Source organism: Onychomys torridus, chromosome 4, assembly GCF_903995425.1.
Source record: "Onychomys torridus chromosome 4, mOncTor1.1, whole genome shotgun sequence".
Classification (NCBI taxonomy): domain Eukaryota; kingdom Metazoa; phylum Chordata; class Mammalia; order Rodentia; family Cricetidae; genus Onychomys; species Onychomys torridus.
The window spans coordinates 95563645-95589924 of NC_050446.1; the positions used below are offsets into that span (position 1 = coordinate 95563645).

General features: G+C 45.2%; 1 protein-coding gene and 1 long non-coding RNA gene across 6 annotated transcripts in view; one reads left to right on the plus strand and one right to left on the minus strand.

Annotated features, from left to right (window-relative positions):
- The window catches only part of Tp53bp1 (tumor protein p53 binding protein 1), a 91408-nt gene that overhangs the window by 6465 nt on the left and 58663 nt on the right, over positions 1–26280 (minus strand). For 3 of the 5 annotated variants that reach the window (XM_036183486.1, XM_036183484.1, XM_036183485.1), the window contains 9 exons: positions 24969–25088; positions 24026–24232; positions 19621–19678; positions 16921–17013; positions 11834–12314; positions 6418–6570; positions 3395–3666; positions 2605–2754; positions 1941–2371 (listed from right to left, as the gene is read on the minus strand). In XM_036183486.1, the coding sequence (XP_036039379.1) occupies positions 1941–2371; positions 2605–2754; positions 3395–3666; positions 6418–6570; positions 11834–12314; positions 16921–17013; positions 19621–19678; positions 24026–24232; positions 24969–25088 (1965 nt within the window). The remainder of the gene's footprint in view (positions 1–1940; positions 2372–2604; positions 2755–3394; positions 3667–6417; positions 6571–11833; positions 12315–16920; positions 17014–19620; positions 19679–24025; positions 24233–24968; positions 25089–26280) is intronic. The other 2 variants (XM_036183487.1, XM_036183488.1) reach the window with 2 other exon arrangements.
- On the plus strand, positions 5222–9349 carry LOC118581408. Its single transcript, XR_004944686.1, has 3 exons — positions 5222–5271; positions 6577–6668; positions 8794–9349. It is a non-coding gene; the product is annotated as an uncharacterized LOC118581408 (long non-coding RNA).

Below are 26280 nucleotides of genomic sequence, written 5' to 3' on the forward strand. Positions count from 1 at the left end.
AGAGAGCAAAGAAAGGAGAAAAAACCCTGTTCCTTCTGTCTGTCCTCCCTGCTCCTGCGCAGACCACAACTGTGGAAGGCCTTTAGGTTAGGAGCTCAGTATGGGACATACAAGGAAACCGAGTTAGAACTCAGCTGAGCTGAGCTTAGGCCTAGTTCTGTTATGTGACGATTAGGAAAGATCTATTTCCAATTCTATGGAAAACAACAACAAACAACATTCCCTCCTCCCTGTCAACCAATAAACAACATATATCTCACACACAACATAAAATAGCGCATCACTACTGACGCTTTTCACTCCTCAACAGAAAGGTGCACTTCGCTCTCCATTAGCTCGTCTTAAAGGGCTGAGGAACCTGGCTGGCTTCCTAACAAGGAAAAGCAGGGAGGAGAAAGCAGGTCCCAGTTCTGCTGCGCCACAGAATCACTGCCTTACTCATCTCCTAAGTCAACTCCTCCACCAAACTAAATCCCAAAGACCGTCTCAAAGTGACGAAAGCCCAAAGGCTCAGCACAATGAAGAGCTACTCCAACTGGCAGCAGTGTGGTGTGACTTTGGTAGACGGCCTCAGCAAGTAGAATGCTGCATCCCTAACCTTTAATCTACATTTACTACCAATATAAACTACCTCGAAAGGGCCACATGTGAATCTCTAAGCTGGCTTTACACTCCAAAGAAAACCAGATGCAATTAATTATACATGCAAACCACGAGCTAGCAGCCCATGTACTAACTGTGCCACCTAGCCGATGGGGTTGTCTAGTGTTCTAAGGGAGAGTGGGTCCACAAACACCAAAAGAAGGGAGCAAACAGCACTTGGAGAATCCCTGACAAGACAGCCTGGAAGATCGGAACAGAAAAGCATGGTTTTTCATTCTATCCCAACTCATGTTCAACACAATATTCAGAAAGGATGTTTCTAAATAACAGTCAACACAATAGATACCCTTAAAATTAGCTAAGAAGGGACTGTATTTTCAGAGTTAGTGTATGAAATAGTAAAAGTAAAAATCCTTCGCCATTACCAACACTGGCCACTATAAAAAGAAAGGCAGTGACATCTTGAAAAACAAAAAAGAGCATCATTCTTCAAACCAGTCAGTAACAGACATGCAGCGTGCTGAGCTAACAATTTCTCCCTGTTAAACGACCTCCGTGTCAATACAGGCAGTGAGTCTAAAAGTCGGAAGTGAGAGAAGACAGAATACAGAGAGGGGAAACACCACCTTATCTAGTGACAAGGATTCACATCACCAGTGACGGAATGTGATGTCACATACCTCCCTCAGCCCCAAAGATGATAGGAAAGGCATTTCACCTCTATGACATTCTTTACAGGGAAATAAAAACAAAACCGTAACTCCAGTCTAATAAAACATCAGAACTGATTTGAGAGACATTCTATAAAATACCTATTATTCCTCAAAACTTTCAAGGTCATGGAAAAACAAAAGACAGAAATTGCCACAAACCAGAGGAGACCAAACGAAACATGATGACTAAATGTAATGTGGTATCCTTGACTGGATCCTGAAACAGAAAAAGGACATTATAGAAAAGAATGGCAAAATCCAAAGAAAGCTTGGAATTAACAGTAAGGAATCAAGATTGGCTTCTCGGTTCTGACAAACATATCAGACTAATTTTGAATATTACAAATAGGGCACACTGGGTGAGGAGGACACAGGAATCCTCCATCATAACACCATTCTGTACTTGGCAAATTTTTCTTTTAATTCTATAATTATTCCAAAATACGTTTACCAAGCTACACACAAAAAAGTCAATGGCAAAGGTAACCAATGTAATAGGAGTGCAATCTCGGACTTGAAAAGATCCAGAAAAACAGTAAAGCTGGGGAGGAATGTCTTGGTAACTGCTGACAGGATGGACCAATAGGCACAGTACATCGGCAGGGACTCTGCCTGTTTTATTACCTGCACTGAAATACTCATCTTCGGAGAGGGCCGTCACTTCAGTGTCCAAGGGTATGGGGTCACACAGGAGAATGTCTTTGCCCAACACATCACATTCATACCCATCATCAAAGAGCAGCTTATACTTCCCAGCTCCAACATCTCGTGTGATTTTCCCAGAGTAAAAGTAGCCATTGGATGACCACTTGGCTACAACACGGAGCCCCACAAAGCTGTTTCCTGGAGATGAGGCATCCAAGCCATCAGAAGAACCAGTAGGAGCCTGGAAAGGAATCTCTGGAGAATCACTCCGCCGCAAAGCATTAGAACCAGCATCCATTCGTTTGGTCGAGTCTGGCACACGGGGCACAATTCTAGTGAAGGACTTGTCATCTGGTGACATACTAGGTGAAATGTCTTCTATGCCCAACGGACCAGACACAACTGTTTCTCTAAAGACAGATAAGAGAAGGAAGTGAGGTAAGAAAGGACCTATCTACCAAACCCACTCTTTTACCTATAGGTCTCTTCAACCTATTCTTTATTAATCCCATCACAGACGTGAGCCCAATCACAGTGACCTCACTCAGTCAGTATGGGGCCCTTCCTCTCCCTCTGGTACCCCACGTACTCTCTAGGCTCCTCTTCTCTCTACTCCCCCTTATTTTCAACACTACCCAGGTACCTGGTTCCAGTGGTCCGAGAAGGTGGGCGGCCCCTTCGACCACGCCCACGAGGCGTGACTGGAGCCTTCCCTCCCTGTCTGATGGCAAGGCCTGCATCACCATCTTCCTCACACACTGGTGCCCCTGTCTGACTGATCCCTTTTCTAGGACTAGAGAATGAACACAGGTTAGTTTGACAGCAGCTGCTAGTGAATGCATCCTTTAACATCCCACAGGACCTTCCAACTAGATGCCAGGCAACTTGTGCTACTCCTCCAGGGCAAAAGGAAGCTGGCTCACACCCATCAACACTGATCAACAAATCCTCAGCCAGGGAGCGAGGGGAAATGGGATAAAAGGACCTCTTCCTGCATGAAAGTCTATTCCCTCCTGACATAGCTTCCTGCTTGCTGCTATCTAAGATGCCACACCCATTTCTGCCCTGCCTTCTCTACTTCAGGCTCTGGATACCCATAGAGCAGACCAAAAACAAGGAGATAACAGCAAAATGGGGCCCCTTCCAAACCCCCAACGAAAATATGGATAAGCTGCAGAATATAGGAATGGCAGGAACATGTATCCAGCACTCCCAACATCAATATAGGAATGGCAGGAACATGTATCCAGCACTCCCAACATCACCTAAGGGGCTTCTCTGCCCACCAGGTTCCTCCTCTAGAAGCCCCAAACAGGGAGGAAGAGGATTTGTCCTGGCTTGAGGTGGGGCATTTCCCATTACTTCTTTTCCTGTGGTAGTAAAATGTTAGTAACCCTGCCCCTGCGGGGTCTCTCTGGAGACCATGTATGCACCTCAGTTTTCCTGGCCCTCCTCGGGAACTGGGTAAGGCAAAATCTGCAGCTTCTGTTCCGCTGGTTTTCCCTTTGAGTGGCCCGGCTCCTCGCCCTGAGCTGCCACTGCTGTGCATGGCTGAGAGATTTGTCCCACTTGATGTGTGGTGTGAGCTGGATGCTTTGGAGGAGAAGGAGCTGATGTCCCCCAGGTCTCCAGAGGAGCCTCCAGTCTGGGAAGGAGAAACCTCTGTTTCACATTCCTGACACTCTACAATTGGCTCCTCAGTCTCCTGCAGGGAAGAAACAGAAGGAAAGCTAGAAGAAACCGTACTAACATAAAGCTAAGTGGTGGCTGCGAAATCCTAAAGACCTCAGGTCACCTCACCTCAGCCAGGTGGGAATCAGGAGGGAACTTTCTGAAGCAATGGAAATATTCTGTTTTGAGCCATGGTTAGTTACATAAAGATTTTCAAAGCATGGCCGGGTATGATGGCACACACCTTTAATCCTAGTACTAGGAAGCAGAGGCAGGTGGACTCTGAGTTTGAGACCAGCTGGTCTATGTATCAAATTTCAAGCCAGCTAGTGATACACAGTGAGACCCTGCTTAAGTAAGTAAGTAAGTAAACAAACAAACAAACAAACAAACAAATAACTTGTCCAAAGCTAGTGAACCAAACATTTAACATCTGTTACATGTAGCAAAAAATTAAGAGGAGAGAGACCTTTATATGGTGTATGAAGGTAAGTTGTCTTTTTATGGAGCAAGCGCACAAGTTTTGAATGCTAGCAAGGATTTTAACCTAGAAGACAGGCGCCATTTCTCTGTCAGAGAGAAGAGCGCTAAGGTGGGTGGTGAGAAGGAGTGGGGAGAAGCCATTCTAGAGACATCACTAACACTACTTCTTTTATAAGACCTTTAACAAGTGACCAAGGAGCCAGGCAGTGGTGATGGGGTTAAAAGTGATGCTTTTAATCCCAGCACTTGGAAGGCAGAAGCAGGCAGATCTCTGTGATTTCAAGGCTAACCTGGTCTACAGAGTGAGTTCAAGGACAACCAGGGCTATATAGAGTAACCCTGTCTTGAAAAACAAAAAACAGTGACCAAGAAAACAGAAAATTATTTGCAAAAATAGACTAAAACTGGTATTGGTGTTTGGGAAAATGAAGACATTATTGGAGTTGAGGATGTAGCTCAGTGGCAAAGCCTGAGGTTACCAACGGAAGGGACTCCAGCCAGCCCAAGCGTGGCAAACATGGCTCTGGCAGGCCGTGCCCTCCTTCCCTCTGCCTTGCTGAAAACAGATTACATTCCTAAAGCTAGCCACTTTTTGCCCACTTCTTTCTCCTGAGACTGACAACCAGCTCCAGTCCAGCAATCAAAAGCCTCCTTTGGCTGCCCTAATTAACATGCCAAATCAAAATTAAACCCTCATTCTAAGACAGGGTTTCTCCTTTTCCCTTTATAAACCTCCATTTGTCTATGGGCCACGTCTGTCTCCTCTCCATCCAGAGGCAGTCCGTTGTCCTCCAGGACTAATGCCTCCCCTCCCTTGCTCCCTTCCCTTTGCCCTCCGTCCTCCTGCTGCCTTGTCCCTCATTCCCTGCCCTTCATCCCTCTGGAGCAAATACACCTCCTTTCTGCTGAGAACTTGGTCTTGGGGGTCCTGAGCTGATACTGGACCCTTCACAGTTCTCAGCTCTTTCCAGCATGGGTAGAGGGGGCACACATGCCGAATATGGTAGAACACACCTCTGATCCCAGCCCTGGGAAGCAGAGGCAAGTGGATCTCTGTGAGTTCAAGGCCATCCTGATCTACACGCCAAGTTCCAAGACAGCCAAGTCTACATAATGAGACCCTGTCTCAAAAACTTTAATAACAACAAAGAACTTGGTAAGTACAAACCACTGGAATGCAAACTGGCTTCACCTTACATGCACACGTGGGTGCAAGACTTCAGCTGTGTGGCAGCTACTAAGACTGAACTCCAGGCATGGTAGGGAAAGGATCCAGGACCAAGACAGCATCCTCCACAGGCACAATATAGGGAAATGGGCATATATGACACAGTTGTCTTCCTTAGCTAGAATGTTTCCAGAGCATTGTGCTGACATGGTGTAGAGAAGGAAGACTCCTCTCAGTGAGTCCAGTCTCTCCACAGAGACAACCACCACCACACACATTCATGTAATACTGTAAGGTAAGCAAATAGCAGGCTTTTCATTCTCCCTTCTGGAAGATTCCTCCTTTAAGGATGCATGGTTGCAGGGAGAGCAAGGATAGATAGCAAGATGGCTCATCAGATGCCTGATGACCCATGTCCTTGACCTCCACGCATGGGCCACTGTACATACCCACACAAATACACACACTAAATAAGCGTTGGGGTGTAGCTCAGTTGATAGTGTGCTCCCCCACACATCTGTGGCCCTGGGTTTGTCATTAACACAAACTAATGGAGACAGAAGACATTAAGTTTAAGACCTGCTACATAGGAAGTTAAGAGGCTTGAGCTACACAAGCAAAACCTCTAAACAAACAAACCAGCTGGGCGGTGGTGGCACAGGCCTTTAATCCCAGCACTCAGGCAGAGCCAGGTGGATCTCCTCCAGAGTCTGAGGCCAGCCTGGTCTACAGAGCGAGTTCCAAGATAGCCAGCCTGGGATATACATACAGAGGAACCCTGTCTCAAAATACCAAGAAAGGAAGGAAGAAAGGGAGAAAGGGAGGCAGGCAGGCAGGAACTGTCTCAGGGAGGTGGTGGTGCACGCCTTTAATCCCAGCACTTGAAGCCAGCCTGGTCTACATAATGAGTCCAGGACAGCCAGGGTTATGGAGAAAAGACTCTGTCTCAAAAGGCAAAAGTGAAAAAAAAGGTAAGACAGAACTGAAGGAAAACAATGTCCTAGTGGCACAGGAAAGGGGAAGTCAAGAAAGGGAAGAGGGGGAGGAAGTGAAGAGGAAGGGAAGGAGGGAAGGGAAGTGGGGAGGGAGGGAGGGAGGGGAGAGGTGGAAGAAGTGGGTGGCCCCAGGTGTTACCTCAGTTACTTTCCTTTCCACCTCTGTCCCGTCCACATAATAAACATCTGTGATGACACGGGTAACGAGGGTACGGACTTCCCGAATCGTTCTCATGTGACGATGCAGGACGTGGCCATGTGGAGGCTGGGGCATTTCAAATTCTTCTTCTCCCTACAGCAAAAGACACAGAGCTCCTAAGAACAGAACCAACAGCGGAATGCAGCCCTGGCTCCCCAGGCTAACTGTCAGAGGCACTGCTCGGAGGACTTGTGAGTCGGACGTGATAAATATTCCATTTATTTACAGGAGAGGCTGGGAGGAGGCTGGAGAAGTCTGTCCGCCTTGCTTGACCAGTAATGATGAAGCGCAGTCACAGTATCTAACGCATTAGCTTTAGATGTGATCATTCTGATTTCTTCTTTCGTTTGTTTCTTTGTATGGCTCATACATATCTTCAACTCACTATGTACCCCATCTGCTCTCTCCAACTCGTGATCCTCCTGCTTCAGCCTCTGATAAGTGTGTACCACCACACCCAGCTAATCCTTCTAGTTCTCACAACAGTGCTTCACCTAAAAAGCAGGTGCTCTTTGATCCTTAGAGAAGACCTGAATCCACACCTATTAACCAACCAATCAATGAAAACCAGTTCATTAACAAAAAAAAAAAAAAAAAAAAAAAAAAATGGCATTGCTTTCTCCAGAGGTTAAATAGGAAAATCTTAATCTGTCCCAAGAATAGATTTGGGGATTTTGTTACTTTGTTTAGACACAGGGTTTCCCTATGTAGACAGGCTGGCCTCAAATCAGAGATCCACTTGCCTCTGCCTACTCACCAATATGCTGTCCAGCATATGTCATCTTAAGACAAGCTAGAGTCATCTGGCAGGAAGGAGCCTCAATGGAGACAATGCCTCCATAAATTAGATCTGGCTTAGGGCATTTTCTTACTTAGTGATTGATGGGGAGGACCCAGCCCATTGTGGGTGGTGCCATCCCTGGGCTGCTGCAGGTCCTGATTCTATAAGAAAGCAGGCTGAGCAAGCCATGAGGAGCAAGGCAGTAAGCAGCACTCCTCCATGGCCTCTGCATTGGGTCCTGCCTCCAGGTTCCTGCCCATTTTGAGCTCCCGCCTTGGCTGCCCTAAACGGACCATGACTCAGGATATGTAGGTCAAATAAACCCTTTGTCCCCAAGCTGCTTTTGGTCATGGTGTTTTGTCACAGCAACAAGAATCCCATTTAAGTCACAATGCATAGATTTTTGTTTTGTTTTGTTTTTTTGAGACAGGGTTTCTCTGTGTAGCTTTGAGCCTTTCTTGGAACTCGCTTTGTAGACCAGGCTGGCCTTGAACTCACAGAGATCTGCCTTCCTCTCCCTCCTGAGTGCTGGGATTTAAAGGTGTGTGCCACCACCGCCCAGCTAATGAGTAAATTTTTAACTGAAGGGTTAAATTAGAAAGCTGGGCATGGTGGTGTACACCTGTAATTCCAGCATTTGGACTAGGGAGGCAGGAGATCAGAAGTTCAAGGCCATTCTGAGTAAATTTTTAACTGAAGGGTTAAATTAGAAAGCTGGGCATGGTGGTGTACACCTGTAATTCCAGCATTTGGACTAGGGAGGCAGGAGATCAGAAGTTCAAGGCCATTCTGGACTACTTAGCAAGTTTGAGGCCAGCCCCTGGGCTACCTCAAACACTGTTGAAAAAGAAAGATATAATAGTATCCAAAATAACAAATTAAGATTTGATATCTAGAACTGGAGAGGTAGCTCAGTGGTTAAGGGCCCTTGCTGCTCTTGCAGAGGGCCCTGGAGTTCCAGTACCAGCACCCACATGGCAGATTCCAACTGTCTATAACCCCAGTTCCAGGGGATCTAGCAGCCTCTTCTGGCCTCCATGGGCACCAGGAATGTACTATACTCTGTGTACTTACATATATGCAGACAAAACATTCAGACACACAAAATAAAAATAAATAAAATGCTTTTAAAAGAAACTTTGTATCTAGTTTACCATAAAAATAGTTTGAACAAAACCCTGTATTTTGTGACAACTGTTCATAATATTATTTCAAGAAAGTAAGCTTCTTTTTCAAAAAACACTAAGCAAGCATTTGGAGAGCAGCTTATGGGTACCATGTATTATATTATACAAACACTTGCTGGAAAGATCAGGACAGATGAAGTTCATTCAGGATGACAAATTCAAATGCATTTTTACAGATTAATACAAATCTAAGAATTCTTAGGCCACTATTCAGACAACCAGATAACACACGAGAATCAAGTTGTTTCATGATTGTCATTTCTTCAGTGTGTCCATGTCTGTCTGTGAATGTGTGTGTGCACACATGTATCTATGGGTGTCAACAATTACTCTCTCCCTTGAACCTAGAATTTGCCAACTGACTAGAAGACTGCCCGACAAGCTCCAGGAGTCGTCTTGTCTTTGACTTCCCAGTGTTAGGATCACAGGGTGCACACTGCTCCATCAGGCTTCTTTACCAATCGAGCTGTCTCCAACCCTCAAGTTACTAATTTCTATTTCCAGATGGACTCCGAAACCATGCTTTAGTAGGATGTGGATGACTTTTATAAAATAGACTGTTTGCACATGACATCTTAAAGCCCTGCTTGTCACTACATTGAATCGTTAACTTCTTAGAGCCTCCTGTGTTTACTACCTAGGGCCTGCTGGTAGCTGAAAACTGCCAGCATTTCCGTCTGTTTCTCCTGACACCTCCACCACATCCAGTACTGTCTCCACCCTCACCCCCACTGGCTCTGCAATGCTAAGGAAGAAATGCACTGTCTCACACCTCACCTTACACGTGGTAGGACGATTTTACTTTCACCATCAATATGAAGTCTTTCAAAACTATATTTACCACCGTAATAAAGATAATTCTTTGTTTTTCTTGGTAATGTGTAGTAATTTAACTGAAGCTTTTAATAATACAACTGAATAATCGTAAGTCCAACTTGACCTATAGAGTAAAATTTCTGCTAAAATAGAACTGTAAATAAAATTTTAAAACATGGATCCTAAACCAATTCTTTAAACTGTTTCTACATATGCAAGTGTATTTAAAGAGGTTGGAACACAGCTGCTGTTTGTCAACAATCGGGCACACATGCACCAGAACCATGACAACCTCAAGTACACTGTGCAGTCTGACTGGTCCCCACTAGCTGGTCCATCCTGCCTCCTAGGATCTAAACAGTTCCTCCTATACAAATGAACACTTCGTGGGACAGGCTTACCCTATCTAATAAAATCAAACAAGAGGCAGGAGGAGGGCAGATAACCCATGCTAACTTCTGAAAAACGTCTCTAACATTAAATGACTAGAAGACTATGTCATTAATAATGGGTGGAGAAAAAAAGTCATCTTCCTGTCCCAGAAAACCTAGCTCCATACAGTTCCCATACACAGAGCATCAGAGTCCTTTCTCCTGGCACTGTCCCAAGTCCTAGCTACTTCAGAGAGATTTTTTTTAAAAAAGTTCTCACACTCAGAAATCTCCATCTCGCCTTTAACAGTCCTTCACAGTTCCAAGTTCTCCACGCTCCACTTTCCAAAACTTTCCCCTAATTAAGACTCTTTACCCCTCCACCAACTGCATTTTCCTAGCACCTTTTAAAAAAGATTTATCTTACTTATGTGTATATGTCTATGTTGAGCATACGTCATGTGTGTGAGGGTGCCCCTCGGAGGCTACCTGAAGTTATAGTGGTGAGCAGCCAGCATGAGTGCTGAGAACCGAACGAGCAGCTCTTAACCACTGAGCCATCTCTCCAGCCCCTAACACCATTCTTATCAAGAGAAACTACCTCTTAAACACATTCTTTCATTCTGTGTGACATTGTAGTAATATCTATCAAAATTAGTTGCTAAAATAACACCCATAACAATCAAAAGGTAGGAGCTAGAGAGATGGCTCAGCGGTTAAGAGCACACACTACTCTCGTGGAGAACCGGAGTTCAGTTCCCAACACCCACACTGGGTGACTCAGAAATGACAAGTTGCCGGGTGATGGTTGCGCACGCCTTTAATTCCAGCACTTGGGAGGCAGAGTCAGGCGGATCTCTGTGAGTTCGAGGCCAGCCTGAGCTACAGAGTGAGTTCCAGGAAAGGCACAAAGCTACACAGAGAAACCCTGTCTCGAAAAAAAACCAAAAGAAAAAGAAAGAAATGACACAAGTCTAGTCCTCATGGATACAACACCCTCTTCTGGACTCTTCTGTCACTTGCACTAATGTGTGTGCGCGCACACACACACACAGAAATTTTAAAATAAAATAAATCTTAAATTAGGAGGGGTTGGTGCTGGAGAGATATCTTATCAATTAGTTCTCTTACAGAGAACCTAGCTTTGACTCCCAGCACCCACATGGCAGCTCACAACTGTCTGTAACTCCTGTTCCAGAGGATCTGACACCCTCTTCTGGTCCTTATTGGAACTGCACTCACACGGCATACAAACAGCAACACACATACACAAAAGTAAAACCAATGAATCTTTAAGGGAAAATCAATAGGAAACAGCACCCACCAATGTCTTCAGACATGCCAATTGCAGCAGTAAGTGCTTTCTCCCTCAACTCTCAAAGCATCTCCCCGTAGTGGTTAAACCTGGTCCTTAATGACTCACTGCCTATTACCATTATCATGAGATACAGCGTACACCTGTTTATAGAACATGACAACCTCTGGGAAAATTCTACAATACCTGTGACTTCTTCAACAGCAGCAATCCTAGACAGCATGCCTTATCCCTACTCAATTCCTCTGTCAATATTTTTAATTTTAAAAAAGTATTAGCTGGGCATGGTAGTACACACCTTTAATTCCAGCACTTGGGAGGTAGAGACTGGAGGAACTTGTTCAGTTCAAGGCAAACCTGGTCTACAGTGTTCTAGGATAGCCAAGGCTATACAGTTAGACTGATCCTGCCTCAAAAACAACAAACAAGATATATAAAAACAAAAATCAACAAACACAAAAAGAAATGTCACTGGAGCTGGAAAGATGGCTTAATAAAGTGTCTGCCACACAAGCATTAAGACTTGAGTTCAGACTGCCAGAACCAAAGCTGAGGACAGCAGCACACATCTGTAATTCCCAGCACCAGAGAGATGGGAAGAGACACAGGACTTCCGACTTAGAGGTCAGCTAGCTTGGCCTATGTGGGGAAGTTTCCAACCACTGGGAGACCCTGTCTCAAACACAAAGACGGAAGATACCTGAGGACCAACACCTGATGCTGTCTCCTGATTTTCACACACAGCCTTTGAATGTTCACGTGCACCTACACGTGCACACACGCAAACAAACAAAAAACCCATAAGATTGTTAGTGGGAGCACTAAATGAGTCCCGCAGAGAATGCAGAGTCTGTGTTGGGCCCCGAAGGCGCCCAACAGTGCCCACCTGGCTGTGGAGGGACTCGGTGTCGTCCACAGGAGCACTGGCCTGTTTCTCACTTCCCCTCTCAGTCTGCACAGTGGCATCTTGTTTCCCAGAGTTCTGGTCCACTGTACTGGTCCCCTGCTCACAGACACTCTTCACAGTCTGGGTTGCTGCTGAAACAGTTTCCGGGGCACACAGGGAATGGTCCATGGTCTGGATTCCTATGTTACTCTGGGTGGGCCTTTCCATCAAGACCTTACACGGCTTTTCCTGGTCAGCACTCAGCCCTTCTAGCAGATCTGTTTCCATCACTTCTCCGTGAGGGCTGAACAACCCCTGTGTGGCTTTCTGCTGGGAAACAGAAGCAGAGTCCTCAGAAGCAGCCGCATCCTTGACAGGCCCAGTGAGCCTCACAGGCTGTTCACTCTGCCTGAGCACTGGAGTACCATCCGGTTTTTCTTTGTCATCTTCTTGAACACTTGGGAAATGGAGCAAGTTTGCCCTGAAAATGGAACATAAAGACATCACACATTATGGTCTGAATGCAGGTTATTCCTCTGAGCCAGTGTGGTGGCGCACATCTATAATCCCAGCACCCGGGAAGCTGAGGAGCACAGAACAACCAGGGCTGTAATCAACAGTCTCAAACATAAAACAATAAAAATAAAGAAATTCCCATTGTGGGAATCCACCAGCCTGGTCTATATCATGACTTCCAAGATAGCCAGGGATACATAATGAGACTCTGTCTCAAAGAAAAAGAAAAAGATATGTTAGTCATGAAGTCTCCTTTGGTTTCATGAAGGGTTCTAACATTCTGCCACTATGCATGGGGTCTGCTCTCTTCTGAGCAGTAATTTAGGAGAAGAAATACAATCTCCAAAGAAGAAAAGTTGTAGGTAAGAGTCTGGTCTTTCCGGGTCAAAGGGCTTCAGTGCTGAGCTCCCTGGGCAGAGCTAACCACCTCAGAGAACTGGAGAGGAGTACTCAAGAGAGGCCCAGCTCTTCAGTGTCTCTCCATCTGGGAGCCAGTGTGTCCTGTGACAAAGACCATGACCGAAACAACCTGGGGCAGGAAAGGGTTAACTGGTCTCCAGGTTACAGTCCACCATCACAGGAAGCCAGGGCAGGAGATCGCAACAGAAATGGGGACAGGAACCAAAGCCAAGGCCAAAGAAGGAGTGCTGCTTATATGGGCTTGCTCCCCATGACCTGCCCAGCCTGGTGTCTTGTAGAACCCAAGACCACACATTTAGGAGTGGCTCCACCCTTAGGAAGGGTGGTGGGTGGCCCTTCCACATAAATCACTAATCAAGAAAACACAGACATGCCTACAGGCTAGCTAATGGAGGCAATTCCTCATTTGAGATTCCCTCTTCACAGATATGTCTAGGTTTATGTAAATTGACAAAACCAAACAGCACACAATGGCTGATTTATCTCTCCTTTAAACATTACCTGAATGTTGCCTATAAGCCAAATACCATAGTTTCCAAAGTAACTAGAAATTTTAAATGTTAATAGTTCTTTAGAATAAGAAACTCAGGCTAAAGCCGGTGGTGGCACACACTTTTAATCCCAGCACTCAGGAGGCAGAGGCAGGAGGATCTCTGAGTTTGAGGTCAGCTTGGTCTACAGTGTGAGTTCCAGGACAGCCAGGACTACACAAAGAAACCCTGTCTCAAAAAAGGAAGAAACAAACTCCGGCTAGCTCTAAGCAGGTTACACATAAATCTGTCTTACCGTTATACCTGAGATGCTTAACTTAAAGCTGGTAGACTACAGCTTTATGTTAGTTTGCTTTCTATTGCTGTGGTAAAACACTGCCCAAAAGCCACCTGGAGTAGGAAGGGGTTGATCTGGTTTACAGATCACAGTCCATCATCAAGCCAGGGCAGGAACTGAAGCAGACACCAGGGAAGAATGCTGCTATTTTTTTGTTTGTTTGTTTTGTTTTGTTTTGTTTTTGTTTTTGTTTTTTGAGACAGGGTTTCTCTGTAGGTTCGGTGCCTTTCCTGGAACTCGCTTTGGAGACCAGGCTGGCCTCGAAACTCACAGAGATCCACCTTCCTCTGCCTCCCGAGTGCTGGGATTAAAAGCGTGCGCCACCACCGCCCGGCTCATCTACCTTTCTGTTATAACCCAGGCCCATCTGCCTAAAAATGGTACTACTCAAAGTGAACTGAGTCCTCCAATTACAATTAAGAAACTGCCTCACAGACATGGCCACAGGCCAATCTCATCTGGAAAATTCTTCAGTTGCGATTCCCCCTTCCCAGGTGACATGAGGTTTGTGTCAAGTTGAGATCTGAAGCTAACTACACAGGTGCTTAGTATCTGTACTTTGAACAAAAGAATGGATATGCTATAAATCAAAAAGCTACTACCATATTAAATAAGCATAAATGAATGCATTTTTTAGGCTGTCTCAAATGTAAATAGCCAGAATGAAGGTAAAATAAATCACCAGGTGTGGCAATTCACACCTTAATCCTATCCCTTAGGAAGCTTGAGGCAGGAGGATTGCTGCGACTTTAAGGCCTGCCTGGGCTACTCGGGATGAGTTCTAGGTCTGCTTGAGACTTTCTAAAGTCTAAAGACTTTCTTTAAAAAAAAAAAAAAAAAAAAATCCAGAGTTGGGGATTTAGCTCAGTGGTAGAGCGCTTGCCTAGCAAGCACAAGGCCCTGAGTTCAATCCTCAGCTATGGCAAAAAAAAAAAAAAAAAAAAAAAAAAAAAATCCATTCTGAGCTGGCATTCTGAGCTGTCCCAGCCCTTGAAGATGATATCATGGATATAAGGGCTTGGAAACCACACTGTGTTGTTAGCACGTGTTCTGGCCAGAGAAAAACAAAGCCTGGCGCTCTCATTCACAGCAGCCAAGTCTGCCCAAGGGGTCATAAAGGGCTTGTCAGGCTTCCCCTCTCGGGTCGTGAGTAAAGACGAGAACATAAGGTTGCACGTCTCAGTCACTCAGCACCGCGTACTAACAGGTGACGGACTTGAACAGCCTCCTACCTCAAAGGTTGCTGGAGTCTGTGCCCTACTGTCGGGAACACTGGCTGAGTGGGGATACAGGGTCCACTGAGAAAAAGGGTAAAGCACACTATCAGGACACACATGATAGCAGTTAACTCTTCACGAGATTTATGAATGACCATCAACTGTGAAAGTGCTGAGCACAGCAGATACATAATCACAACCAGCAGCACAAAACAAAGCAGTGAAACAGCCTTCACCTTCCCCTTCACAGTTAACCTTTAAGACCACTGACACACAAGTGTACAGCTGTCACGAAGGTCACCAGGCCTCAATTGCTACCACTGGTTCCCATCCTGAAACAGACTTGCACACTGCAGAATGAATCCCTGAGTCTGCCTAGCTCATGAACCGCCCCCCCCACCAATGGCATAGGGAGGTGCGGCCTTAGGGAAACTGTCACATCAACAAGGCAGAATTGCCCTGGAGCTGAGCCCCTGTCAACACAGCCCCAGGGGCTCCTTGCAGCAAACGGCCCTCTCCATGCAACAGGTCTGCCAGCCTTAATCTAAGATTATGGGGGCTGTCCTGACCCCACAAACGTGAATGAAGAAATTTCTGTGGTTCATAAGCTCCCCAGACTACAACAATGTCAGCATGGTCAAGGAAACCAAGACACCCCAGAAACTTTGGATTCAGGGGAGAGCCACTGGATAGAATTTTACTTCTAAAGCAAAGTTCTATTTTGTTTGGGATTTTTTTTTTCCTGCCTCTTGAATCCTGGGATGAAATGCATGTACCACCATGCCCAACCAGAACTGTTGATGCTTTAAAACTGAAAAGTGATGGGCCAGGCATGGTGGAGCATACATGCATGCACCCAGTCCCCACAGGGATGGGTGGAGTCTGTGTGAGTTTGAGACCAGCCTGGTCTACAGAGTGAGTTCCAAGCCAGCCAGGGCTACACAGTGAGACCCTGTCTGGGGGGGGGGGGGGGGGGGAGGGTCAGGGGATGGAGGATTAATGACTCATTATATTAGTAGTATTAGACATTAGCAGATTCCTACCAAACATCAGAAATTTGGTATTTCTCATTCTATGAGCACTGTACAATTGACTAATGCTAAATTGTGGTCATAAACACTTCATTTTGGTTGACAAGCCTGTGTCAGCAATCCCTGTGTTCCGGGTAGGGAAATGATAGAAACCTGGGGATCTCTGAGCTAATGGTCAGCAAATCTAGCCAATCTGTGGACTCCAGGTTCAGTCAGAGACACTGTCTCGAAAGAATAGGGAGGGGGGCTGGAGCGATGTCACATGGGCAAAGGGTGACTACCACTCCTGGAAAGGACCTGAGTGTACCACACTCCTCAGTCAGCTCACAACTGTGTGAACTCCAGTTCCAGGGGCACTCAATACCTCAGACCTCTATGAGTACCGTACCCTTCTACACATACACAGAATTGCAAATGAAAGGAGAACAGGCGTGGTGGCGGTGCACGCCTTTAATTCCAGCACTGAGGAGACAGAGGCGGGCGGATCTCTGTGAGTTCAGTGCCAACCTGGTCTACACAGTGAGTTCCAGGCCAGTGAAGGCTACACAATGAAACACTGTCTAAAAAAATAAAAACCAACTAATTAAAATTTTAAAATATAATAAAAAAGGAGGAAAGTGACTGAGGAAGACATGCATGCACACACACATGCTCATGTGCACATGCACACTCAAACAAACATGCACAAATGAATATTTATCTTTAAAAATAAGTAAATAATAAGCTTGATGTGAGGTGCAGTGTAATGCATCTGTGGTTCCCACCTACTCAGGAAGCTAAGGCAAGGGCCATGCCTACGCCCAGAAGCCTGAAGCCAGCCTTGGCCAACAACATACAACAATTCAACCTAACCATAAATAGATAAGTTGCCAACTTCACAAAACAGTGGCAATCAATACCAGAAATGGAATCAACTATATAATGAATCAATGCAGCTGAAAATAAGCCAGTTGTGGTGGCACACACCTTTGATCTCACCAGTCAGGATGCAGAGGCAGACTGGTCTCTGTGAGTTCAAACCCAGCGAGAGCTACTCAATGAAACCTTGTGTCAAGAACTGGAAAAGAATGTTTACCTGATGGGTGCAGAGGGAGGATCCTCACTCTGAGCCTCATTCTCTTGCTGGGCTTCACAGCTACAGCTAAACACAGGCACAGTCTTCTGGGAACTGAAACCACAAATTAAATCATGCAGCTTCCTAGTTTCAAATGGAAGTCCTCTGGAGGTCACCCTCTTTAGACACAGAGTTCCTCTACATCCCAAGTTCCAAGCCATTATTACCCCCAAAAGCCAACTCTTGCTTGACACGTTTCAAGTTAACACAATAAAAAACATTTACGTATAGGGACTAAGGAGATGTCTTTGCAGTTAAGAGCACTAACTGCTCTTCCATGGACCCAGTTCCATTCCCAGCACCAATGTGACAGCTCCCAACCATCTCTAACTCCAGTTCCAGGGGATCTGGCGCCCTCTTCTGGCCTCCAAGGGCACCAGGTATACATGTGGTGCACAGAGAGAGGTGTAAACCAAACACCCGCACATAGAAACCTTCATGACGTCACTGGAGAAGTAAACGAGGTGTACTAATACTAAAGAAAAACCCAGGATGCAGAAATCAATAGAACAGACAATCCAGTTCCTTTAGGAGATAATTTGAAAAAGGAACAAAAAGGAGGAACACATGCCATGATTTAAAAAACAAACAAAGCTAAATGTGTATCTGATGTCATTTGTAGATTGGGGATCTTGAGTCTGACTAGAAAATACTACAGCTGGGCGGTGGTGGCGCACGCCTTTAATCCCAGCACTTGGGAAGCAGAGGCAGGCGGATCTCTGTGAGTTCGAGGCCAGCCTGGTCTACAGAATGTGATCCAGGACAGGCACCAAAACTACACAGAGAAACCCTATCTCGGAAAAAAAAAAAAAAAAAGAAAAAAGAAAATATTACAAAGCAGGGAATGGAAACATTGAACACTTTTCAGCACTAAGAATCACTGTCTGTTTTCTAAAGGATGGTAACAGTATACTTAACTGTAAAATAAGGATCCTTCTCCTTTAGAGTTAGCATGGAGATATTCACATAAAATGCTATGATGCTGGAATCGCCTTCACAATAACCCACTGGTAGAAGGGGTGCTCCAGGACTTTATAATCCATGAAGACCGGCCACTTACAGTGTGGCTGTCCACATTAGACTACTCTCTATTTCGTCTACACTTAGTCTCCCCACAGCAAAAGGATGGACCACTAAGGTGGCATCAGATACTGTGACCAGAGTCCAGTGTGTGTCACACTCAAATGCTTCACCTAAATGCAAAGGATGTAACAACTGTTCACAAAACAAATCTTAAACAACTTCTTTTAAATATTTTTGTTTTTAATTTATTTAATTTAACCATTTCATGTACATGGGTGTTTTGCCTTCATGTATGTCTATGTACCACATGCATACTTGGTGCTCAGAGAAGCCAGAAGAGGCATTTGGCCTCTGGGACTGGAGTTACAGACAGTTGTAAGCTGCCATGTGGGCTGGGAATCGAACCCAGGTCCTCTCCAAGAGAATGCAGTGCTCTTAACCACAGAGCCAAGTCTCCATTCCCTTTAAATGACTTCTTAGGATGAACCCAACCATCAAATAGTTTAACATATGGATTACTTTTTTTTTTTTTTTTTTTTTTTTTGGTTTTTTTGGGTTTCTCTGTGTAGCTTTAGAGCCTTTCCTGGAATTCACTCTGTAGACCAGGCTGGCCTCGAACTCACAGAGATCCGCCTGCCTCTGCCTCCTGAGTGTTGGCATTAAAGGTGTGTGCCACCACCGCCCAGACCTTATCTTTTTAAAAGACTTAAAATTCTCTTCAATTTTTTAAAGATTTGGCAACAATAAGCTTGAATCCTTCCTTAAAAATCGTCACTTAATTTATCATAGTGCAGAACAAAAGCCCTCTCTTAGGCAAGCACCGTGCCCAGGCCGTGGCCCAGCAAACTTACTCAAAGATGACAGCCACTGGCAAAGGCAGAGCACTCTTTCTTTTTTTCTTCTTCTTTTCTTTTTCCGGAGCTGGGGATCGAACCCAGGGCCTTGCGCTTGCTAGGCAAGTGCTCTATCACTGAGCTAAATCCCCAACCCCAGGGCAGAGCGCTCTTAAATGGGGCGCTCATCCAGCTGTCGCCCTCCGCCCTCAACACTCTCGTATCCAGTCCGCTCTACTGGCAGTGTCCGCCCGTGCTGACCTAAGAACCTCACTTGTATGTCCACTGCTCGCTGGGTTCACGCGGGGATGGCTCATGCCAGAAACAGGCCTAACAGTGTTCTTCTCACAGCCACCAGATGGCAATGCTTCGCCATTAATACCTATGGATCCCGGCATCCTTCACGGAAAGCATGGCAGCATTCATGACAAAGCAAAGCCAGCTCAACATAGTGGTTAATTTGGCAAGGAAAGGCAAAATGTCCTGGGAGGCAGTGGAGTACAGACGCAGGAGGACAGTGTGTCTACAGCCATCTGTTTTGGTCCTTTGTCTTCTCGCCTCAGCCATCCACAGAAAAAGGAAACAGCACTCACGTGAATGGTGGGGAAAACCACCAGGTGTTTTTAACGTTAAGGACAGCAAAAGTTTTGTTAGTCATAAAATTAGGAGGAAAGCCTACAATAGTCAATGCATTGCTGACTGCTTTATGCTGGGTTTTGAGCGTTTTCGTGTGTTGCAAGGCATCTTCCTCTTTAAGCAGTACCTTTGTATCAAACTCCTCTAAATAACAACCAGCCCTGGTTACCTGGCAACAGGCTCAGCAACAGCAGCAGATCCATTTTCTCTCTCAGCAGTAGCGGGCTCTGGACAAAAACAAAAGCAAGGAGAGAAAGGGAAGAGAAGCAGAATTCAGTCAGCGCCGGTCTAAAGCCTCTCTGCTGCACCGGCAACAAAAGACCGACATAAAGAAAGCCAGCAATTAGCAGAAAGGACATGCTTCAGCAGCCTGAGTTCTTCTCATCTCTACCATATAATTTTACTTCAAATTTCCTGTAGAAAACATGTCTGCTTAGCCAGAACTGCGATCTGTATTATCTGTAATGAAAATTAGACCACCTGAATTACAACCCACCTCCCCATAAAAGAAATTTAAAATTCACATGAGAAAATACAAAAGGCAACCTAAAAATATATTTTTAAAAAATGTTAGAAATTTTTTGAGACAGCATCTCTCCTATGTAGACCAGGCTAGCCTCAAACTCAGAGACCCACATGACTCTGCTTTCCCAAGAGCTGAGATTAAAGATATGCATGTGCTAAAACTTTATTTAAAAAACAAAATAAAACAAACTTGAATAAACTAAATGGCAAGCTAAGTGTAACATGAAACACCCTTGTAATCTCAACATTTGGGAGACTCAAGCAGAAAGATCTCAAATTCAAGGCCAGCCTGAACTACACAGTAATTCTAGGACAGCCTGGCGCTACATAGTGAAACTCTTTCTCAAAATAAATAAATAATAATTAAGTGTATAGGAAAATATTTTAAGTTAATGTATAAATCTAACAGTTCATTTTAGAAACATTCACATGTAAAAGGAACCTAAGACCTTGCCAAGAGGCTTTAAGATCACTGGTTGCTCTGGCAGGCAACCTGGGTTCAGTTCCCAGCACTCACATGGTGGCTCACAACCGTCTGTAACTCCAACCCCAGGATCTGATGTCCTCTTCTGACCTTCACAGGCTCCAGGCAAATACATGGAGCACATGCATACACGCAGGCAAAATACTCATACACATAAAAATAGAGTAAGTTTTAAAATGTATTTAAGGGCAGGTACCTGAAAGAGGACACTTCCCACAAAAGAGCCAGCAAGAAGAACACAGTATTTTCTACTGGCGGTACTGTCAAAGGATTAAACTGGGCCCATTTCATTTGCAGTTTGTTCCAGTCTCAGATAAAAATAGCTTTTAAATTTTTTTTGAGACATTCACCAAACACTCACAACTTTAGCGTATGTCCAACAGTCTACCCAGTTGAACAGTCAGAGCCTTGTTCAGGAAAACAAAGGAGGCAAAAGCCAGGCTCCTGAGCTCAGGCAGCCTGGGGGTAACATGCTTTGTCATTCTGAATTGATGTTGCCCCATTTGTAACAGAAAACAACAGAGCAACTTCACAAGCTGCTGTGAGGATGAAATGATGTCACTGTCTGTGACCCCAGGCCTGACGCGACCTTCCTGGCAGCAAGCAAATAAAATGGGAGGTACCGATACCAGTGTGACTGAGCTGTCTTCCTTTGAGCTCCATCCAGGGCTCCCAGTTAGAATGTCAGTGCTAACATGTCTCCACCCATTCTTTCCTCTCTCCCCTCCCACCTTCTCAGCTCACAATGGCCATGAGTTTGAAATCCTCCTGTTGCAGTATCCCAAACGCCAACATCAGCATCTGTCTCTCTTGATAAGCCCTTATTTAATCTCAAAGATAACAATAAAGGTGAAATCAAGTAATACTTTCACATTCCCTTTGGCAGTCTACGTTCAAATCCATATGCCCTGTGTTCTGTCTGGTCTAGAGGATGGTCTATGATAGCCAGGCCTTCAGTTTATTAAATATACAGCAAGAAAAATAAAAATGTGAATAGCAGCAGATAGAAAAACACAATCAACCAGGTGTGAAACATCTCACAGAAATCATCTGTGGCAGTCCTGGTGAGGCAGCTAGCTAAGGTTCCCACTGAGTGCTCAGGACAGAGCACCGCATTCTCTGAGCCTGCCTCTTCTCTGACCCACTGTGGGGACTTTTATACCCTGGGTGAGCAATGGCACACTCACCTCCTAGCTATTCCAAAGGCTACAATGTTTGTAACACCTTAGCTGCTTGCTCTTTTCCTTTCTCCCTGTGACATGCTTAGGGTGGGTGCCAGCTGTCCCAGAACGTGGACTTTGGAAGACATGACATAAGCATGTTCGGATCTGCATTGGGGGAGGGGTGACTGCTTCCAGAACCAGCTTCCCAGTGAGCTCAGTTTATGACACTGTGCTAAGATAAAGTACAATACACCCGAGAAACAAAACAGTCAGTTTTAGAACAGAATGCCAACATCTAATTCTAGGCTACCCTATCTGTGTGACTGTGAAACTGACAATGTTCAATGTTACTGTTTCCTCACCTGCAAAATAAGGGCAATAATGGGACCCATTTCCTATGTATGAGATTTAACAGGTGTACTTGTATGCTCAGTGTATACACGAGCTCAGAATCACTAGCTAAAATTGGTCTCACGAAGGCCCCCTTACACAGTCCTAATCTATTAGGTCTTTGAACCATCCTTCCCAACTCCTTCAGCACCTATGTCTTAATTAACCCATCCCTTCATCTTTAACCTATCCCTCACTTTTTGTTGTTATTACTGCTGTTTTTCGAGACAAGGTTTCTCTGTGTAGCCCTGGCTGTCCTGGAACTCATTCTGTAGACCAACCAGGCTAGTGACCTCGAACTCAGAGATCCATCTGCCTCTGCCTCCTGAGTGCTGGGGTTTAAGGCATGCACCACCACTGCCTGGCTTCTATCCCTCACTTTGAAAAAGCAATTTAACAGGGGCTGGAGAGATGTCTCAGTGGTTAAGAGCACTGGCTGTTCTTCCAGAAGTCCTGAGTTCAATTCCCAGCAACCACATGGTGGCTCACAACCATCTAACCATCTATAATAAGATCTGGTGCCCTCTGCTGGCCTCCAGGCACACATGCAGGCAGAACATTGTATACATAATAAATAATGAAAAAAAAAATTTTTAAAGGCAATTTAATCAGTTCTCTTTCATGGGTCCCAGGATGGAACTCAGGTTGTCAGGGTTGGTGACAGGTGTCTTTATCTGTAACCATCTCTGTTTTAGAACCTCCCTTTCAGTCTATAAACTCCCCAGGCCTCTCCAGCCTAAAAGTATCAAATCTTTCATCAACCCTTCCTTTTCTCTGGCTTCTCATAATTTCTTCTCCTTCCACACAAACTTTTCAACAGTGGGTCTGCTTGCTGTCTCCACCTGGTCCCACCCCTCCTCAATTACTTACCCCAGTATAGCTCCCATCCCCCACTACATGGATACAAATTTTCACACTGCGACTTCTCTGGTCTGTTTTTCTGATGATAATTTGTTAACTGTTAGCAGCCCCAGATGAAACATTCAGCAGCACTATACTCTCTGAAGCAGCAGTGGTCAGGGCCATTGGGGACCGCGTTGACCCGTCTGCGGTGCAGATGTCTCATCTCTCTGTGCACAGGCGGAGTCCAGCCCATGTTCACTAAGCTCATCCTTGTGCTGTTTCAGGGCTACAGCTGTCTTCATTTTCTCAGTGAGCAGGACTCCCAGGCACCAACCATATCCCTGAACTAATGTACCCCACTGGACCTCAGCAATATCGCCTGACACTGTCCTTTTCCTGAAACTCTTCTCTACATAGTCTTCCACGGCTCAATCCTACTTTCCAAGTTCCTTCTCTGTTTCTTTACAAACCTTTTTTTTTTTTTTTTTGGGGGGGGGGGGGCAGTGGCGCACACCTTTAATCCCAGCACTCAGGAGGCAGAGCCAGGAGGATCTCTATGAGTTCAAGGCCAGTCTGGTGTACAGAGTGAGATCTAGGACAGGCACCAAAAACTACACAGAGAAACCCTGTCTCAAAAAAGCAAAAATAAAAACAACAACAACAAAAAAGAATTATTTCAGGGAGGGGGGCTGAAGAGTTTCAGCAGTTAAGAGCATTTGCTCTTTCAGAGGACCCACTCTGGTGACACTTTTCCAAATGACATGCACGTTGTTTAGTTTGGTGAGAGTAAGGAGGGTGTCAGACCCCCTGGGACTTGTATTACAAATGGTTCTGAGCCCCGATGTGACTGCTGGGAAGAGAACTTGGGCCCTCTGCAAAAGCAGTAATGCTCTTAACCACTGAGCCATTTCTGAAGCCCTCAAACCTTCCTGAATGTGAAAACCATTACTCACTACTAGAGAGGTATAAGCATCGAACACTATAAAATAACAGAATTCCTCATCTTCAGTAACATGGCAGGGACTCACCAAAGCCAAAATCTGAGAATAAGCCTTTACAAATACTTTACAATGGTAGAAGTATCCATCATTAGAAAGAGGAGATAATTAGTACTTCCTAGATAACCTGGAGTAACTAACCACGCAATAGTAACATAAAATAAAACTTACTTTCCAGGCTAAACTGCAAAGACTCTTCACTGGCCTCCTCTGTCTCAGGACTAACCAGTTTCATTTTCAGACACAGTTTTCCATCCATCTCTGGGGCAGACTCAGAATCTCCTTTCTCACTCCCGAGTAGAGGAGCATTGATCTCCACCATACTTTCAGACATGACATCACTGGTTGCTATGGTGCTTTCTGGATAGTTGCTAATCCCTGAAAGAAGCGGGCAGGGAGGAAGAAAGAAAGAACACTAAAATACAAACATGAAAACCAGCAGTTTGAAAGGATCAATTTGCCTGGCTCCACCACTCTGCAGGATTAAAGAGGGTCCCTAGGATAGATCCTGTTACATTATTGACAACTACCAACTAGTATTGACACCTGGTCTTAAGAGGAGCAACAGGATTCAGTTCCACTTCTGCATCTGGACAAAGGATGCTGCATGAGCCCTCAGCCAACCCACATCTGCCAGCATCAGGCATAGGTAGCAGGACACTCCAGGCGGCATGACTGTTACCTCCCAGCACTGACTAGAGAAAACAAATAGGTTAATGTAGACATCTACCTGCTGCTCCAAGGACAGAGGACAAAGTTTTCTTCCCTGTCAAGCAGCAGACTCATCAGGCAGCGCACTGAGCACAGCACTTCTCCATACTCCCTGTCTCTTCGTGCATAACTGTTCCTTATCCCAGCTTAGCTCCCCCGTTCTACCAGTGACAGGACAAGCTTTAGACTCTCCCCTCTTCCCTCGGCCCTCTCCGTCCTCTCAGCAGCTCTCATCTCCTGGCGGTAAAATCACACCCTGCTTTCCACAGCAAACACTGACCTGCTCAGTCAGGCCCACTCCTGAGATCTAAAAGTATCACTTGCATAAAGAATGGTATCTTAGAAGGTCTTTAAGTAGCTTTTATTTTAATGCCTTAAGTATCTTTTTTTATAAATCACTCACCAATAGGAGTACTATGTCTGTTGGGATCCAATTTTAGGTGCCCAATATAAGGTGGGGTTGCGCCAGTCAATGGTGGGATAATATCACCTTCTTTAGGCAAAGTGAAATGAAATGGGGTTTCTGAAATAAACAAACAAAATGAAAACACAATCATGAAAAACACACACACACCAAAGTGTACATTACACGAAAATGAGAAACTACAAAACCACTTCAGTTGTTCTTTTCCCAAATTCTTCCTGCCAGCTCCTTCAGCAGCCATCCAAACCAACCCCTGCTGCTAGAAAAACCACGCTCTACAGCCCTCAACAGCCCGGCTAAGACAGCACCAGAGGACAGGCCAAAGGAACTGAGCAACACTGGGTCATCATCCACTTCCAAAACACCGGAGCTGGACAGCTTAGCAACGCAGATCTGGACACTTGAGTCTAGACAGCATCATTTAGTAAATGCAACCAGGAAGTTCCTTTCTTAGCTCTGCATCCTACAGGACTTCCAAAACGAAGTGTGACGTACAGTCTGCTCTGAAAAGTGACAAAGGACCTCATGGCCAAAAGAGGCTTTAAATTAGTCATTGGTTCTAACAATCAAATCTGAGGCTTTCCTTCAGCTGTCCTCAACAGCACTCATTCTAAACGCTAAAAACAGTGACAGTATTCAAAACTCCCTTTCTGCATCATAGTACATCCCCTAAGCAGCATCCTCATGCATATTTAGTTGGCTGCTACTAAATTATTACAACACTAAAACTTCTAAAGACATAAAAGTGCTTTTTGGCCGAGCGTGGCGGCAGCACACACCTTCACTCCCAGCACTCAAAGGCAGAGGCAGGCAGGCAGACAGGTGACCGCTCACACTTCCGTGTCTCACTGTGGAAACTGTCTCACTCCTAAGCACAGTACTAGGTACAACTTACAAAAAAGAATTTAAAGCCATCTCATTGCATCAACATAAGAGACTTGAAATGAAGTGTTGTCGGTCCCCGGGGCAGCAGCACCACTACCTACATGGGGACGTCAGCGCCTCAGCCCTGGGCATACCGCCCAGCATCCATCATTTTCTCTACCAAAGTTGCCCTCTTCCCCAACTCCAGTTCTACAAACAGGGTAACCAGAGATAAAGTGGACTAACATAACACGGCTTTCAACAAACTGGCTTCTGGTCAAAACTCTTTGAGGTTTTCAACACACGGAAAATTCCTACCTCTTCAGGCTAGAGAGACAGTTCAAGCAGTCCAAAGCACCTTGCAGACGACCCACATTTGGCTCCCAGAACCAACATAGCAGTGCACAACCATCCGCAACTCCAGCTG